The sequence below is a fragment of the Watersipora subatra genome, chromosome 4 (genome assembly GCF_963576615.1).
Source record: "Watersipora subatra chromosome 4, tzWatSuba1.1, whole genome shotgun sequence".
NCBI classification, from domain to species: domain Eukaryota; kingdom Metazoa; phylum Bryozoa; class Gymnolaemata; order Cheilostomatida; family Watersiporidae; genus Watersipora; species Watersipora subatra.
Genome location: NC_088711.1, coordinates 62,302,640 through 62,321,575, shown reverse-complemented (window position 1 = coordinate 62,321,575; position 18,936 = coordinate 62,302,640). Strand labels below are relative to the sequence as shown.

Below are 18,936 nucleotides of genomic sequence, written 5' to 3'. Positions count from 1 at the left end.
TACGAAGTCATCTTTCTACTGCAGCAAAAAAGATAGTTAAGTTTATTACCAAAGATGTCGGGTACCATGCTCTAACAAATTTGTGACTCTATACTTCGCAGCATGATTTGATCTCTTTACGTCTAGTTATGTTTTACACACTACAAAACAATAATAAGTATTTTTTGTTCAGAAAGTCAGACTATATGTTTGTAGTTAAATATTTAAGAGCAGTAACATACCAAACCAATAATTTACAAACTTGAAGCATTGCATTTCAGTCATTTTATGTTGAAACAAATACACAGATGTATTTGCTATTTTAGTGTGTTGCAATAAAAACTGCTTCAAGTTGACTATTTTTAGTTAACAGTTAGGTTTGAATGTGCAATATGCAATGATCTGCAGTAAACAAGACAGTTGTATTTATATATCATAGGTGAGCAGCTGTTTGACAGTAAGTTAAGAACTGAAATAGGTTTGTCACTTTTGCCTACTAGGTAGTCAGATGATTAAATTAGTGACTATAAACAAACATAGAGGTCATCATCTGTCAGCTGTTGTTATACAAACATTTTAAAACATTTTCTAAATATACCTCGAGCCTTTAGTCTATTTAAAGCAAGTTGCTCAAATACTAAAACAACATTATATATACAAGAGAGAGAATTACCCCGAAAAGAGAGTGCACCAAAAAATTGTAGAGTTTTCTTTGGTTGAGTAAAGAGTGGATAACTTTACAAAAAGAATTACGATTGATAAATTTATTAAAATATTTTTAAATATCTTGCAGTTTCTAAATAGTGGCTGCTATAAATAAAAAAAATGTAGTATTATGCAAAATAAGCTTTAGCATTAGCAAATGTCTTTAGTATAATTTACTTTGTTTAATCCAACGATAGAATGAAATAATAGAAATTTCCCAGACTTGTATTATGCTCTAGCACTATGAACTAATCTACTGATGTCATGTAACAATACAAAGAAAACATGACCACTTAACTCTTTGAGAGTACTTCAACTATAGCAATACATGAATGGTCACTAGAACAATACTAGGACAAATCAGCATAAGAACACTTCTGTTGTGGTGATGCAACACAAATAATAGTTAACATTGCTACATGGCCAGCATGAGCTACTGAGTATATATTACGTGATCTCCTGATAAGAAAAAGGGCAACAGTTTATTTAACAGTTTTATTGATGACCACATTTCATTCTTGTTGGCAATTACAATCAACTGACTGAACTTTTGATAAGCATAAGAATAGCAGAAAGAACAATGCTGGGTCAATTTGAGAAAAATAGCGTTAGACCATTCATATCACTGAGGTTTAAGTTACTAGTAGTTCATGTCATATAATTAGCTTGACCAAGGATATGTTGGTGTGAGGCGAGCCCTGAGCTCGCCTCACACCGGCGATGTGTTTAAAGCCAAGGAGCAGTGTTACCATCTGCTTAGCGATAGTGAGAGATAGTGAGAGTGTAACAAGTAACGCCAATAAAGTTACAGACACTAATAACTCTGTCGAGCTTTGACCCGTCTTCTGTGATAAATGACATTGATTTGCTTGTTAATGTGTATAAACAGACTGGTGTGATCTAAAGAGAAAGCTGTCGGATAAAAGACAGCAATCGCTTGCCATCACATGAAAGAGTGTAATAGAATAAGAAATGACGAAGTAGGCTTATGGAGTTTACCGCTTGCCAGTCAATTGCCAGTATTAATTTAATTACACGCAGCCAATTATTGTCTGTGTTTGAGTGTTACATGAGAGGCGTGTTAGTTGGCCTGCTTTTTTACATAAGAAGCGAGTTAGTCGATCAGCTTTTTCAATTGTTTGGTTGTCTTTTATTGTTAATCTATAAATATTATGACACTAATCACACTATGAATATTGAATTAGAAACATTTATGAAAATATTTTTGCTTGTTTCTTCGAAAACTTTCAATTTCAACATTCCAAGCATATTGCAGTCATGTTGGATGAAACTGCCTTATCTTCAGCAGCTGAAGTCTGACTTTATTCTGGTGAATGGCAAACTGTCTATCTTCTTCATTTGATAACATACACAGTTAACGAATATCTTATCAATAGTTTGGTACATGGTCAAAAAATCTCTTTGGCCTCAAACAATTTTAGAAGCTATTGTGAAAAATTGATTATGGAAGCTGCTGCAGTAGTTTGGTTATCGGGTTGATAAGAGGAGTGAGTGACAAGTGTTCAATAAACATCACCAATTGGCAGCGCTGACCTTCGACAAGGTATTATCAGTGTCAAAGGTCGTTTTATTATAGCAGCAAGGAGTCTTAATTGTATTCTGGTTGCTTGTGAGGCAAGGTTAGACCTCCTATATATTAACATCTACCCTCTCAATCATAATGGACAGGTTTTCATAATCTCTAATAGCATCCAGCGAGGCTAGCATAATCGCTTGAAACAAAATCTAAACAAATCTGCTCAGCCCTAGCTTCAGTTTAAAATGAAACAAGCTGAACTAGTTTAGCATTAGTTCCAATTCTATTATATGAAGTTGAATATACATGGTATCGTGCACAACTAAAATATTCTTAGCTTGAGAATTTGATTCAAGCTTTCCTTGGCAACACTGCCGATTGTCATTAATAACATGATAGTATTTCAAGTAGTCATCATGTTGAATCAATAAAATAGTCTTCTCTTGAAGAACATGACGAGTGAGCGATGAAAGTGATAATGTATGACAGGAGCTGAGCTGAGGCAAAATAGAGGGCAAATACCAGGCTTGATAGGCAGCAAATACCAGGCTTGATAGGCAGCAAAACAAATGATTATGGAAAGTACACATAGTTGATATGTTAATCCAGTAAACATAACTGTACAGATCAAACAAACACGCCTCTATTTTGTTACCTAAATCTTCAATAATGAGCGACTCACTGTCAATAACACAAATTTTATTAACTGAAGGTCAATACATAAATGATCAGCAAATTTTAAACCTGTGGATGAACACATATCTCCAAGATTGTTACATATTGTAAGAATACTACAGTCATAATACAACACCAAAGTCCGACTTCGTCAAAAACCTTTGTTCAAGAAAAAGGTTGCTTTTGAAATGCCAACTTGCTCGTGCTAAAAGATATCGGTAGTTTTACAAAGAAACAAATGCGGTTGACAACTTTTGTAATTTTAAGATCTTATTTCTAGTAATTAAATGCTAGAAAAATATAAGACAAATTAAGTCGCAAGATAAAATAAATAATTTTTAAAGTATTCAATATTGACGTGACCGCTACAACTATTACTTTGATGATCATCAACACATAGAGTGAGTCGTCATGAACTTGATTAAACTAATTACCAAATATTGATTGATAATTATTGATTAACAAATTTATAATGATTAACAAACGGTGATTAACAATTATTGATGAAAGGTTGACTTGCAACAAAATTCCCATTATAGTTATTTAATATCAAAAGATTTACCATGTCTTACTCTGCTGTGTTGTAGGTGCAAAATATGTGAAAAGGTGATTACAAGCTCTTAAAAGCTCAAAAAAGAACAATTACGCGCAGCTATCTCGAAAACGCCATAGATTGGAAACCCTTTCCGAAACGGCTCAAATGGGACGTAGCTGAACAAGATTGTTTCTGTTTACACTTTCATGCAAACTCCTTCGTTGAAATATTTTCACAAATATACTCCACGCATTCAATAAAACCATGTATATTGTTCTTACGCATTTATTTCATCATCATTGTAACGCTGTCACTTTGAGCACTGATATCTCAAAACCTACCGTAAAAATTAGTTTAATTTTTTAACCTTAACTCGAAAAAGTGCATATCATCATACGATGAACATGACGAGCCACGTTGGTCCACTGTGATAGTCAAAAAATGCTGCAGAAATTGTTTGCGCCTTTTGGCAGGAAGAATGGGTCGCCTGATCAGGTTACGACTAGATGATTAGACCAAGATCTAAAGGCTGGTTCACACTATATCGCCGTATCTCGGCATTGTCATTTCTGCATTGGTCGGCGATTATGTGAATCGTGAATTGATGTCATCGACGAAGCATCGGGGACACGTCAAGAAAGTTTGCAGCTGTCAGACTTTCCTATGCTTCGCTGAGCATCGACAACCGCCTTTCAAATTTGAACCATTTCGGCGATGATAAGTCACGGTCATGGATAGCGTGATGTATTCATATCCACTTATGATAGTCGCTGAGGAACTAGTGTTTGATTCCCACATGCGAAAAAAAAGAGGTTTTTTTCGCGAAAGTTTAAAAAGATAAATGTCACGGAGTATTTTCTGATGCAAACGCGGATGGGTTTGTGATAGTGTGAACATAACATTGTTATCATCAACAATCACCAAAGTATTGTGGGATCAACACCGTGTCTACGGCGATATAATGTGAACTAGCCTTTAGACATAAGAAAACTCAATATCTTAACCATAGAGAGTCATCGCTGTAAGAATGTCTGCTGAGTTTGCTGACAAGAAGAATGATGCACTCTAGCAGGGGCCCTAAAACTGTTACCTGGCAGCTATTTACTCTGTTTGACCAGACAGTATAAGTTTTAGAGAATTAGCATAAAGTATTCACAATGATTAATTTGAACAGTTGCTAGTACTTTTAGGCATTGCAAGAGTTCATATAAGACGTTCATTATCCAGCATGTCAGATGATTTTATACTAGTAAAGGTGATATCGAGTCCTATTTATTTGTAGAGAAAAGCTAGTAAAACATAATAAATATCCAATCCCCATGCCTGAATGATACTATGTTAATAGCTAACATGTGACATCAAAATACTCCATATTATGATGTGAATAAGACTGAGCTAAAATTTTAGGAACTGAGGCTTTGCTTACTTTAGTCGTCACTACTGTGCCTTGATTGAAGGTCATTTGCTAATGATGTGTAGATTTATTGCTAATGATTATGTAGATGTCATTTACTAACCATTTACTAACCATTTACTAACCATTTACTAACCAGTAGTTATGAATATATACATGAGAGAAACTACTTAACAACAACTAGACTGAGAGTGTCAAGGGTCAAGGGTCAAGGGTAAGACAATAGATCAGCTCATCACCAGTCCCTAGAGATTGTTGGTAATGCACAAACATAGATATTGGTTTGACTCATGATTGATTAGAGGCTGTATCAAAGCTTGCTTGTCAAAAACCACAGGCCGCTATTCACTGGCCACTGGCCACTGGCCAGTGGCCAGCCTTGGCCAGTGGCCTGCCTCTGGCCAAGCCTGCTCCAAGCCTTGCAAGTTATGTCTTCATAGTTGAGGACTATATAACACATTAGATGTGTTTGGATTTCCTATAAGAGTCAATTTGAATTCTAATGATTTTACCCTAACAATTTTAGGAGAATAATCATAGATTTTGTATTGATTAGTGTACACTGATTAGTCATGATTGGATAAGTTAGGGTATGTTAACAGTCGGTAAGTGCATATGTTGAGATGCATCATTAGAACCATGACCTTAGATCGTTGTAAATAATTCACTCTTTGTAGGCTGTAATTTTGTGTAGGCTAAAAAACTTTCATGGAATTCATTTTCTGGTTACCAACAAAGTAATCACGGTGTCGGCCGCATGTCGCTAAAAGTAGCGCACGGAAGCTTGTAAGACCAATTAATACCTATCATGTGTCTCACTACACAGTAATATATTTCTATATTCTGTCATGCTGATTATATTTAGGGATCATGTCGGAAATCTGAAATACTCTTAACTCTACCAGCTCCTACCCAAGTCACTCTAACTAAATACTCTTAACTCTACCAGCTCCTACCCAAGTCACTCTAACTAAATACTCTTAACTCTACCAGCTCCTACCCAAGTCACCCTAACTAAATACTCTTAACTCTACCAGCTCCTACCCAAGTTACTCTAACTAAATACTCTTAACTCTACCAGCTCCTACCCAATTCACCCTAACTAAATACTCTTAACTCTACCAGCTCCTACCCAGGTCACTCTAACTAAACACTCGTAACTCTACCAGCTCCTACCCAAGTCACTCTAACTAAATACTCTTAACTTTACCAGCTCCTACCCAAGTTACTCTAACTAAATACTCTTAACTCTACCAGCTCCTATCCAAGTCACTCTAACTAAATATGTAACCAGACAGTCCATTTAGTGTCAAAGTCTGCCAGGCTCACTGCTTGTATTATTATTTGGTAATGTTAGTAAACCGTAGAAAGCTGAATAATATGTTACCTTTACAACTTTGCTTTGGAGCTGCAGTGACGCCTATCATATGATAACATACATGTGCTCTATGCTACGAAAAAGTCCTTATTCCTTTCGAGAAATAATTGAGTGCAGGTTTCTATAATAGTTGGATTTTTCAAAATAATTATATTTATCTGCAGTGTCATAATATCAACCTATTATGAACCACAGACGCCAAAGCAGAAACTATAAGGCAAATTCTTGAACACCAACCAGATAGCCCTAACACTAGTTTAAAATCTTGAACATAAACCAGATAGCCCTAACACTAGTTTATATCTTGAACACAAACCAAATAGCTCTAGCACTAGTTTATATCTTGAACACAAACCAGATAGCCCTAGCACTAGTTTATATCTTAAATACAAACCAGATAGCCCTAACACTAGTTTATATCTTGAACACAAACCAGATAGCCCTAACACTAGTTTATATCTTGAACACAAACCAAATAGCTCTAGCACTAGTTTATATCTTGAACACAAACCAGATAGCCCTAACACTAGTTTAAAATCTTGAACATAAACCAGATAGCCCTAACACTAGTTTATATCTTGAACACAAACCAAATAGCTCTAGCAGTAGTTTATATCTTGAACACAAACCAGATAGCCCTAACACTAGTTTATATCTTGAACACAAACCAAATAGCCCTAGCACTAGTTTATATCTTGAACACAAACCAAATAGCTCTAGCAGTAGTTTATATCTTGAACACAAACCAGATAGCCCTAACACTAGTTTATATCTTGAACACAAACCAAATAGCCCTAGCACTAGTTTATATCTTGAACACAAACCAGATGGCCCTAGCACAAGTTTATATCTTAAATACAAACCAGATAGCCCTAGTACTAGTTTATATCTTGAACATAAACCAGATAGCCCAGCAGCAGTTTATATCTTGGACATAAACCAAATAGCCCTAGTACTAATTTATATCTTGAACACAAACCAGATAGCCCAGCAGTAGTTTATATATTGAGCATAAACTAGATAGCCCTAGCACAAGTTTATATCTTAAATACAAACCAGATAGCCCTAGTACTAGTATGTATCTTGAACCCAAACCAGATAGCCCTAGCACAAGTTTATATCTTAAATACAAACCAGACAGCCCTAGTACTAGTTTATATCTTGAACACAAACCAGATAGCCCAGCAGTAGTTTATATCTTGAACATAAACCAGATAGCCCTAGTACTAGTTTATATCTTGAACACAAACCAGATAGCCCAGCAGTAGTTTATATCTTGAAGGCATCCTTTTTAGGACTCAATTTTTCCAAGAATAAAGGTCACAGGGAAAGATCTTTGCATAGGATCAAAGTGTGTAATTTTGTTTTTTTCCATTTATCAAAGAATGTTGCATAGGAAATATTTCAAGCAGGGAAACACCATGGTTTTGGAAAGTCACATAGTTTGAAATAAATCCTTTTGCTGAAGGGAAATTCGGCCATCTTTGCTTTTCTCCACTCATCTCTTTCAATCAATAAGCGTGATCAAAGTAGTGACACTAATCATTATTGGGTATGAGAAAATATTCAACTACCAAAATCACAAAACTGTTTGTGATAAAAAACCCAAACTGTGCCTGATTATCAGTGAACTACTGTATAACAGTTGGCCAAGTGTTCTCTTGATTGTTTGACAATGCAGCAGAGAATCTTTGGCCAAATGTCTCTTGAGTGTTCGGCAATCTAACACAAGAATTCTATGGGTTCGTGTCTCTCGGTTGTTCCATAACCAGCAGTACCCTTTTAAACAATGTAGCATATGCCAAAATCTTTTACTAATATCTCTACACTCTTTGCTTACAGTAAGGCAGCAAAGATAAAAGCTTGTGAGAAGTTTTATAGAAAAAAAATCTTCATAGAGCAGTTGTCCTACCTTGATTGCACTAGTTGCTATGGTGAAGAAGTTGTAAGCGGATGAACAGAAGGGCAGCAGTAGAGGATGTTGTGCTAGCTATAGACATAGCAGCTCATCTAACAGAAGGGCAACAGTATAGTATGTTATGATACATATAGACTTAGCAGCTCATCTGTATATATTTCTATCAGACAGAGATATGACTAGAGAGCTGGTAATGAATATACATGATGAATAAACAAGTCAGAGAATTCACTAGTCATCTCAAGTACCTCCAGAGAATGACTCAAATACAACCTGTTTAATATGGAGGGTTTCCTTCCACCCTACTTGGCATGTGTATATATAGCTATGTATAAACATAGCAGTGTATAATACCTGTACAGGCGTATAGTTGTATTACTGGCTGAGATGTGCCTGTTTAAACAAGTCTGTTACAACACAAATACCAAATCGCCCTGAACCTGGGGAACTACATCGAGGCTCTATCAAATGAGAGTGCTTGAGTGATAACATATTCAAGATGTAAAATTATCGGTGCAGAAAATTTTAGTTTCGCAATAAAATTTGAAAAGATCTAACTACAGTCAACCCTCCATTTACCATGACTAACTACAGGCAACCCCACCCTAACGAGCTACAACCAACCCTCCACCTATCATAACTAACTACAGTCAACCCTCCACTGACCACACCTTTGCATAAAATTTGTCATATAATATGCCATGTAAAATTCTAGCAACCATTAGACTTCAAACCCGAAATAAATTCCAATATTGATATCTGATGTCTCTTCAATCATTACAATCAAAGAGTTTATTGAAACTTGAAAAAAAAAAAAAAAAAACAGGAAATAATTCAGTTTAAAGTTGTACGTACTTTAATTTAAAGTAAATTAAAGTACGTACAACAGTCAGTACCTCCCTATACCTCTGAACTTACTTGTGCAGGCGGCTAGAATAGAGTAGCAATAAAATTAAATATTACCGATACTTCAGTTTTATTTATTTTAAAATTTAGTATTTCACTTTTATTTTCTTTACGTTATTGTATATAGTCCATTTTTAATGTAGTAGGTAACTCCCTGATGTATTTCATAAAGAGCTATTCTAAGTTTTTAGCCTGTTGAGCATACAAAACAAATTAGAGTGTGTGCTTTTACAAATATTTATAGCAAAATATGACTGTTTTAACAGACGATGAAGACCTGAAGATGAATTCATTTAATAGGCGGAGCTTGTACTATATATTGAAGCCGGCTACTATCACTATGTTTCCATGGTGCGCAGTACTGCGGTGCAGCCCCCTCCGAAGTCGAGGGGATTGTATGTTTCCATGCTGCGCAGTGGTTTTCAGCAAATTAGCCAGAGAAGAGAAATTGTATAAATCGAATCGCCTGATGGAGAAATAGAATCGATCACGGATACCGAACGTCAGAAACGGTCTTTTTATGCTTCTGTCGTCATTATACTTTTATTTACAATACACATTCACAAGGTTTTGCAAACCTTAACACAATTTTTACAAAGTAATATATTTTTAATAAGTATTTTTAAGTAATATATTATTTAAACGTTAATTTAGGACTTGCCACCTATTTTTCGAAAAGTGTTGGCATCGATAACAAAGTCTAGAAAAGTAATCACCTCATCATCCTCGTGGGTGCAGACCATAAATAAATATAGGTGAAAGAAGATTAGAAGAATAGAACAAAAACACAAGATTAGCGGGATAACATTTGTACTAGTTTATGGCCCTCGAAAATCCGTCTCCACGGCATGAGAGCTATGCGCAGCCACTGCGCAATCGCTGTTTCCTTGCTACGAATTTGCACTGGCTTCGCACTGATCAGTGCGTAGTGATTTCAGTGCGAAAACGCCGTTTCCATGATTCGGTGAGGGCGCAACTCCGAAGCACTGCGCATCATGGAAACATAGTGTATGAGAGATACTTGGTATGTAGAAACAGATTGAAGCGTGAAAACTTACTAATCTGTGTTGGCTCCATGATTATAACCACAGTGTAGAAGTTAAGCGAAATTGCAGCATGAAGTGACGGAGTACTGTGGTGCTTAAATTATTATCAGCATAAAAAAATTAGAGCTCCTCGTATCAAAAACTCAAATGCTGAAACATATTCAGTCTAAAGATCTGATGAAAATGTAAAAATGAAAACAAATTAACTTCCTAGGAGTCGCTGAGCCAAAGTAACAGGTTTTGCAATAAACTGAAAGTGTCACTGTCGGCAGCGTCAGCAGCTATACTAAACATATTCACCGCTGATAGCTTTGTGCATTTCAATAGATAACTAAGAGAGTCTTGTCAGAAATACTTTGTTTGCTTCTGAATAAATAATCTTATGGCCATGCTAGCCAATACTGTAGGGCTTCACGATAGGGCGATTCAATTGTTTGGTGCCGATTGTGAAGGTAGACGATTTGGAAATTACCACCATTTAAAAATATATTGCCAATCGCATAAACGATATAATTGTATCCTGACGATTTATCTCACATCTTATGATTTTCAGAGTGAGCGATACTGGAACTAAAACACATGCGCCTTCTAGTCTTATAATAAGCTCATTCCATGGCCTTCTGTGTATACAGGCATTCATAAAAGAAACGTTTCTAGTTATCACAAACACAAAACAGTCTCTTTTTAAGTTAAAATATACAAACAAATCTTAACAAAAATGTGGAAGGATTTTTGTGTATAATAATAATATCGTGGTATATCATGAATCGTCTATAAATAGACAATTCGCGATATATCGTGATTTGATATTGCGATATCAAATCTTGTGGTGAATTTTGGAAGTCACCAAGCTCTAACTGTAAACATATGTTTGAGTAGAGATATTACTCTAGTCAGTTACAGTAGTGGAGACTTCTAACAGCATTGTCAAACATGAGATGCTCTGCCAACCCGTATTCAGCTGTGCATGAGATCCTCAGCTATCTCATATCCAGCTGTTGCCACTGACCTTTTTGATCTTGTAGATCAGATTGGTCAGAGCTGGGCTAATGGTCATTGACCTGAGCTTGCCTATAGACAGCCAACCTACTGAGATAGCGACATTTACATACACTGTAGCTAGAAACAAGACAACTCCAAACTTGACAAACCGACACGTGGCCGGTAAGACCAGACTGGTAACAAAGACCTATAACTAAATGTAAAAATGCTGTGAAGAAAAGGAGATTGGTCTTGCTAATGATATATAAGTTGACACAGGAAGGCAAGTGCTGTCAGGGCAAAATCAGTAAAAAGCGAGATGAAAATGAACTGATGGGTAAGATAAGACGTACTGAACTAAATGGTTTATCAGCCGAGAAATCTATCCCAAACTTTTGAACAAATGTGCGACCTGATAATGTTTATTATTATATGCTTGCATATAAATATGCTTAATATTGTGATATTTTATGCACACAATAAGGGTACTGGTAAAAAGCATCTCATAATACAATACAACTTCCGGCTCCGATTGTCCTAGAAGTGCATTCTCAAGACTAGCCATCTCTATTAATAGAGTACTTACAATAAATTTGATGTATTCTGTATATTATCTGCTCTTTTGATATTCAAAATAAATGGAAAAATGTTTAAAGAAATCATGTGGTAGTCTTACAACAATTTAATATGATCTAAATTCATTTTAATGAAAAAAGTCATCTCAGAGTCTAAACGAGTTGTTTTTAACAGGTTTCTGGAATGGTTTGTGACTGAACACCGATTTCTGTTGCTACTGATATCTTAAATGTCGGCATGGAGTTCTACAGCCAGCCACAAAAGGTTGCGATAAAATTTTCTAGCAACATATAGGCTAATGTTTTAAAGTTACACAGGCCTATGCATTATCTTTATTATATGCCACAATACAATGTCCAACCAAGTTGTATATTGGTAATATATTGTCCAATCAAGTTATATGTTGGTGATGCATTGTCCAATCAAGTTATATGTTGGTTACGTATTGTCCAATCAAGTTATATGTTGGTGATGCATTGTCCAATCAAGTTATATGTTGGTTACGTATTGTCCAATCAAGTTATTTGTTGGTGATGTATTGTCCAATCAAGTTAGATATTGGTGATGCATTGTCTAATCAAGTTATATGTTGGTGAGGCATTTTCCTTTCAAGTCATATGCTCAAGAATATTATATTTGTAGTCAAGAATTATCCTTATGATTCTCAGTTATTCATAAAAATATACTAACTATAAAAAACACTCACCAACGAGACATGAGTTACATTTATGTAAAAGTACGTCACACAAACACCAGCACCAAGAAGCATGTGTAACCATAAACCTATTATTAGACAGACCTAACCATAGACCTATTATTAGACATAGACCTAACCGTAGACCTATTATTAGACATAGACCTAACCATAGACCTATTATTAAACATAGGCCTAGACCCAACCATAGCCCTATTATTTGTGAGTGGGCAAGAAATTTGCTAGATGATTATTGAAAAAACTCCATCCTTTGTGTGACTGGTGCTACCATGAGTCAAAATGCTATCCTTTATTAGAACGCTCTTCATTTTTCTTTTTAACTCCGCCCTTAACTCCGCCTTTCCTCTCTCATATATTTATTAGCAAACTCGCTGCCAAGCTACTGTATGATGGGGATCCCAATGGACCCGAGTTTGTGCTTTCAGATAAAGCTTTAATCGAGTAATGAGCCGACCTAACAGGATATAGACAGCTATTAGAGAGCGCATCACACAGCAACAACATAAACAACACAAAGTCGGAACATTTTGACAACTAGGTTTAAGGACTCTCCTTGAAAAATGTTTAAAATAGATGTAGATCATAGACTCGTACGAGAAGAAACGGTTGATTCAAATTTCGCTCTACCTGTTCTACATGATTAGCAGTGAAATGAAGTTTACACAGCTGTCTCAATGCTCCCATTTTATTGTACAGACTGTTGTCTCCGTTTCTGATTATGACAGACACATATATACCCAGTCGAAGAAACTATTATATAAAATAAAAGTTTCATAACCAGCTACCTTGCTTCACTTATGATGATTGTAATATCCCAAAAGTAGTCATGACAGCTACAAACCAGCAACTCGTTAAAAAGGTGTGTTCATATTTTATCGGACTCTTGGATCTGAGAGCTACCATAGCATCTCTAAGAAAGAAGCAAAGACTCACCTTGAACTCTATGGAGAAAAAGTTATCTTTGAGCTTTCGCTTGTAAGAAGAAAGGAAGTCAGCATATAGCACAGGATCCATAGACACCTCCCCGATCCTCTTTTCCTCTAAAGCTAGACAATTGAGTTTTGAGGTTAGTCGTGCCGGTAAGGTGTGGTAAAGTCGTAGTTGTAAATACTCGATGCGCCGTTGGTTTGACATTCTCAAGTAGCAAACCATCTACTGCACACGAGCTGTTTCTTCTTACTGTCTGCTCAAGAGAGCGCCACACCCCTCACCGGCAATACAACTTTTGTCCCACTAGCCAAACTGAGCAATAAAAGTAGAGCAGAAAGAACGGTAACGACGGTAAAAGATTCAAGTAATAAATAGTCTTTATGTACGACGAGAGAGACAAGAAAGGGCATTGACTGAAAAGGCTGCTGGCAGCGGTTACTAACGGTTGTCAGCGCTCCCGCAATGAACAGACATATTCCCCATATCAAATCGTATCAAATAACAAATAATTCCCTCTCAGCATGTCACATAATACGATGTGTAAACACTGCACTCTACGCTTCACGTGCACAGCTCTTACGCATGTCTCTTCGCATATGCAATAATAACCCTTCTAATACTTTTAATCTCTGGCCTACACACAGCCTCTCAACAGTTCAATACTAAGTCTACTTGATGCTTGCGTTGACATCTTTTGCTTAACTCTGATTCGTCGGTAGCCTCTGAAATGTCTTTAATAGATGCCAGAGACGACTCTAGGGGCTTTCCGATCTGAACGCCACTTTCGCTGGACAGCTGACAATGCGGATAAAAGGTGAACTGTCGTTACTACTCGTCGTTACTCAACAAGCGTGGCAATTGGATATACGCGTGTTAGTCTCGGACTTTATTTTAAGCTGTAAGATGTTTGGCGCAGCAATGCCTCAGATCAATACTGTGAGAAGCTTAGATTGCACAATTGTGATGTATTAGTTTGCTAAGGACGGCTTTCACCACTTCGCGAGTCAGCTGATCTACTAGAAGAAAATAACAAATTTTCTCAAATAAAAACATTATTTTTGTACCATTTACTAACCTAACAAATGTATTTCTAATAATGGACTTGTTTTATTTGAAAAAACTAATGACGAACTCATGACCTATAACATGTGTATACTAAATGGTGTTGCATGATATATTTAAGGCTGCAGAACATGTATTTTACTATTTGATTGATCTAGTTGACTAAAAAGTTTTTAAGTAGCTATCCTTTTGTGAAAATAAAGTGGGATTTAAACTACAGATAAAAACTCAAAATGCAGGAGCTATCAACTCAATGATTATACAAATTAACCTATATTGTATTTTGGTTATAGAACTTCTGTAGTAAAAATTGTAAAATAATGCCACAATGAAAAATCAATGTTCGATTTGAAAATTAGCTTGTTTTAGTCAAAAGAGCAATTATGACTGAGACAACTCCCCGTATCGAACAGGTTTAAATATTATGCTTATGTGTTTGACTATGGATTAGTGTACTACACGTGTTTTCATTAGATGTACCGCCACATTGTTAATATTTAATATACATCTAGTGAGTGGCGAAAGCTTGTATAGAGCCGTGTCTGTCTGTCTGTCTGTCTGATGCTAAGGCTGGAGGTTGGAAAAAAAGATTGCTTGATGGGGACTCGAACTCTCAACTTTCAGCGTAACTGTACGTATGAACAGTCATACCTCGACATACAAGTATCCCAACATATGAGAAACTCGAGCTATGAGCAATTTTTTGAACAAGTCAATGACTTGAGATACAGGAAACCTTTGAGAAACGAGCATACAAGCCGATTCTCAATGACCGTTAAATGGCCAAGTATGCGAGCGGCCGCTTTCAAGAACAGTATTAATTGGTCTTTTTCGTCGTACCACTTTGAAAAAAGTTTCAGTAAGGTTAGCTAAAAGTCATAGTGAAACGAGGAAAAAACGTCAAACTGGAAACAGATAACAAAAAATTGAAATGATACAGAATTAAAGTCAAGTTTAGAAAAAGATTAAAACTTAGCTTCAGGTGTTTGAAAAGTGAGCTAAATTTATTTAAGTTATGTTCAAAATTCATGTTATGTTACGTAGCGTCTTGAAAAGTCTAATGTACTAAATGAGTTGCTGTCAAGTCTCCATGACATGAGGCGCTACACTTGTCTTGAAGGTAACAACTCCATACAGTACTGTATATAGTAATTTTACATTTTATTGCAGACCAAAACCACTAACTAGGTACATGTAATTGTTTCGCTTTGTGAGGGTAGGTACTGAATTCGAAAATTAAAAACATGCTTTTTTATCGTAATATCTTGTTTTTAGGTGGTTTTTCATAGTATGGATATAGATTAATTTGTATTTAGTTACTTTATAAAGGAATACTGCATTGACATACAAGCGTATTGACATACAAGCTCAGTTTCAAGTTGCGTTAAGCTCGTATGTTAAGGTTTGACTATATAGTTATTGCAACGGACGATCTCTCACGACACACTACACCGCCTAAGCACTATTAAGAATAATAATTTATAACCATATTGTTACGTTCTTTGATTTATCAATAACATTTTATGATTAATATTCTGCTTTCGCCTAGTTTCAGATTATTGCTATTATTATTTTTGTGATTATCGACAGCTGCAGAAAAATTGAAACAGTAAACTGCAGCAGAGCACAAGTATTATCAGTAAAAAAAGGTTTGGCATTGAAACATAATAACGGCACATAATAACCATCCGCTTATTTGGTCTGTAGTATTCAGAACAACTTGCCAGGCCAAAGGGTTGTCAATTTCCTAATTTCTCGTACAATCTATGAGAATATGGAAAACAATTATTTTTTAATGTTTATCAGCTAAAATAAAAGCTGAAAAGACAGCTAGTGTATCTGCATATACAGTCAAACATGGATAACTCGCCCACGGATTGCTCGAACACATAGTTAACTTGAACGGTTTCTTTGGTCCGTTCCCACGTAATGATAAATTGCTATAGATAACTCGAACTCAACACTGTTAACTCGAACTGATTTTTGCCCAACGGCTACCGAAACGGTCGTTATCGCTTTAGAAAATCACTTTATTTCAAGCCCTAGAGGTAAACCTCAACTTTTCGTAATTCATAAGCGTCGTTATTACCACCATTGGCAAAATATTTTTGTCAACGACTTTTCTAAAGGTTTGGTGAAATTTGATTTATACCAAACATCCGTGTAGCGATCGCCCTTCGGATGCAAGGTAAAGTAAGGTAATCTTTGCATAAACTTCAAGAAAAATCGGCAAAATTGATCGTGGGTAAAACGCTCAAAAGAAAAAAATGTCTTTTCTTTTGAGTATTTCAACAACGATCAAGTTTTGCCAATGTCAATCTAAAAAACGTCCTGGCAATAACATCACCTCAAACAACGAACCAATCTCAAGTGATAGAAAAATCTCTATACTTTTTGATAAAAACGTTTTAAACTTTACATTAGAAGCATTTAATTTGAAACAAGCCATTTGTGCTTTTGATTTATATTATAGTTTGTATATGTACATGTATCTACTAATAAATAAGTAAATACATGGACTTGTGACAGTGCTCTGATAACTTGGACGCTCTGATAATTCGAACACTTTCGCTCGGTCCCGTGAAGTTCGAGTTATCCATGTTTGACTGTATATTTAGTCACGGAATTTGTGTGTTATTTCACAGAATCGAATAAATCAAAATAGTCTTTGTAGTATATGAGCCACAGGCTTGAAAATAATATAAATATGTTACCTCATCCACATAACAACTTATGTATTATAAGCACAACACGTGTACATGTAATTAGATTATAAGCAACTGGTTTGAGTACATCGATGCGTGGTGTAAATATTGTTTGAATATACAATGGACAATATGTCCTGTTTACATAATCTAATATGTACATAATGTTATTACTGTAACTAATCATTTATAATATATCTACAGGGTCAGCAAGGTCTACGAGGTAGGTCAGCATAGCTACAAGAGGGTATTCATCACTTTATTGCAATATTAGAATGCTGCTTGCTGCAGACAAATCTGATAATATGCAGTTAGGTCTGATACGTCATTTCACCTTGTACTAGACTAAAATATTGAAAACAATGTTGAAACCCTAGCCTTATTTTTGTCATGCCTGTGCTAGCCTGAGAACTTGATGAGAATTTCCAATAGTAGTCACACTGTTAAAGCATTTCCATCGCATAACCGTATGATGAGTTTTACCGTTATACACGGGCTTGTCTGACAGAAGAAAACTCTTAAACAGCACTGGAGTTTTGCTTGTATTCTGTAAATTGTAGCCAGGTAGACTATAATTTATTGACAGTTATGCATGTATATGTACCCATTTCCTCTTATATTAATGTTTTACAATTTAATGTAGTCTATTAGTAGTCTCTGTACTAATTACAGAATTAATTTATGCTTCAGTATAGCTCACCAACGGAAATATTAAATATGTTTGTTGTGTTTTGTGCAAGTTAAATTTTAAAACATCAAAAACAAAATATATCTGATATGCAACATAAAGCACCAGTAACCATGGTAACCAGTTAATTGTAATTTGTTTGTTTAAAATCGAGTTTAGCTCAACTTTTTGCTATCATCTCCTGGCAAGCTTATCATACGCTATTTTCAACTAGTTTTCTGAGCAATAATTAGCTAGGTGAAAACTTGTATAATTTATATGCCAACTATAGTATAAACTAATCTGCATATGAATTAACTAATAACAGCAATTAGTGTAATTTTATTTAATTTAGCAATTTGACATGGTGCACATTGGTCAGCAGACACTATGAGGGTGTCAGGGGAACATATACTCGCTTGTCTTAAAAGTACTTTATAAGTTCCGTAAATACTAGCTAGAAGCACACGTGCCTGACTGAAAAAAGAAATCTAATAGGTCATTTATTAATAAAGCTTTTCTTTCCTCTAAAGGTGATTCCTCTTTTTCATCATAGCGCGTGACTGTAACAACACTAGTTTATATTTTACCTACAAAGATCTTGTATTCTATTCATCATTAAACATGGTGAAGGTGTGCAAAAAATAAAATCTCTAAATAATTAAAAATTTTAATAATATGACAAATTATAATGCTTTTATGTGACTGTAGAACACAAAATTTATCTCAGTGACATGAGAGAACAATTCCTCATATATCAAATGTGCTGTAAGATATCAAGTTTACCCTTGATATCTGAGCATGCCTTTATCACTCTTATCCGTATCACTTGCTCATACTCTTCACACTGAGTAGAAGGCCATATGTGATAGCTACATGACTGCCGGCATGCGCTTAGCACCATGTGCGTACTATTTACACGATAAATGACTCCATAAAACAAATACAATTAGACATATCTGGGAGTCGGCCATTAATGCTGGTAGTTAGGGCAACCTATTTAGTTTGCATTGATGAGTTATTACATAAGACTAGAACAGTTACAAAACAATTAGCTGTAATTATGTAGCCTACATCCTGCTAGGTGAATTCACAGTGATTAGCCGAGATTCCAGATTCTGCCCTACACACCACCTCGTAAAACATCCATAAGAACTGCAATCGTTTCAAACTTTGAACATTTCTAACCGATTAACCTATTCTGCTT

At 35.6% G+C, this 18,936-nt stretch overlaps 1 protein-coding gene across 3 annotated transcripts in view; it reads right to left on the bottom strand.

The window, feature by feature from the left end:
* LOC137395265 (receptor-type tyrosine-protein phosphatase mu-like) overlaps positions 1–18,936 on the bottom strand; it is a 67,984-nt gene that overhangs the window by 17,662 nt on the left and 31,386 nt on the right. For all 3 annotated transcript variants that reach the window (XM_068082130.1, XM_068082131.1, XM_068082132.1), the window contains exon 5: positions 13,299–13,411. In XM_068082130.1, the coding sequence (XP_067938231.1) occupies positions 13,299–13,411 (113 nt within the window). The remainder of the gene's footprint in view (positions 1–13,298; positions 13,412–18,936) is intronic.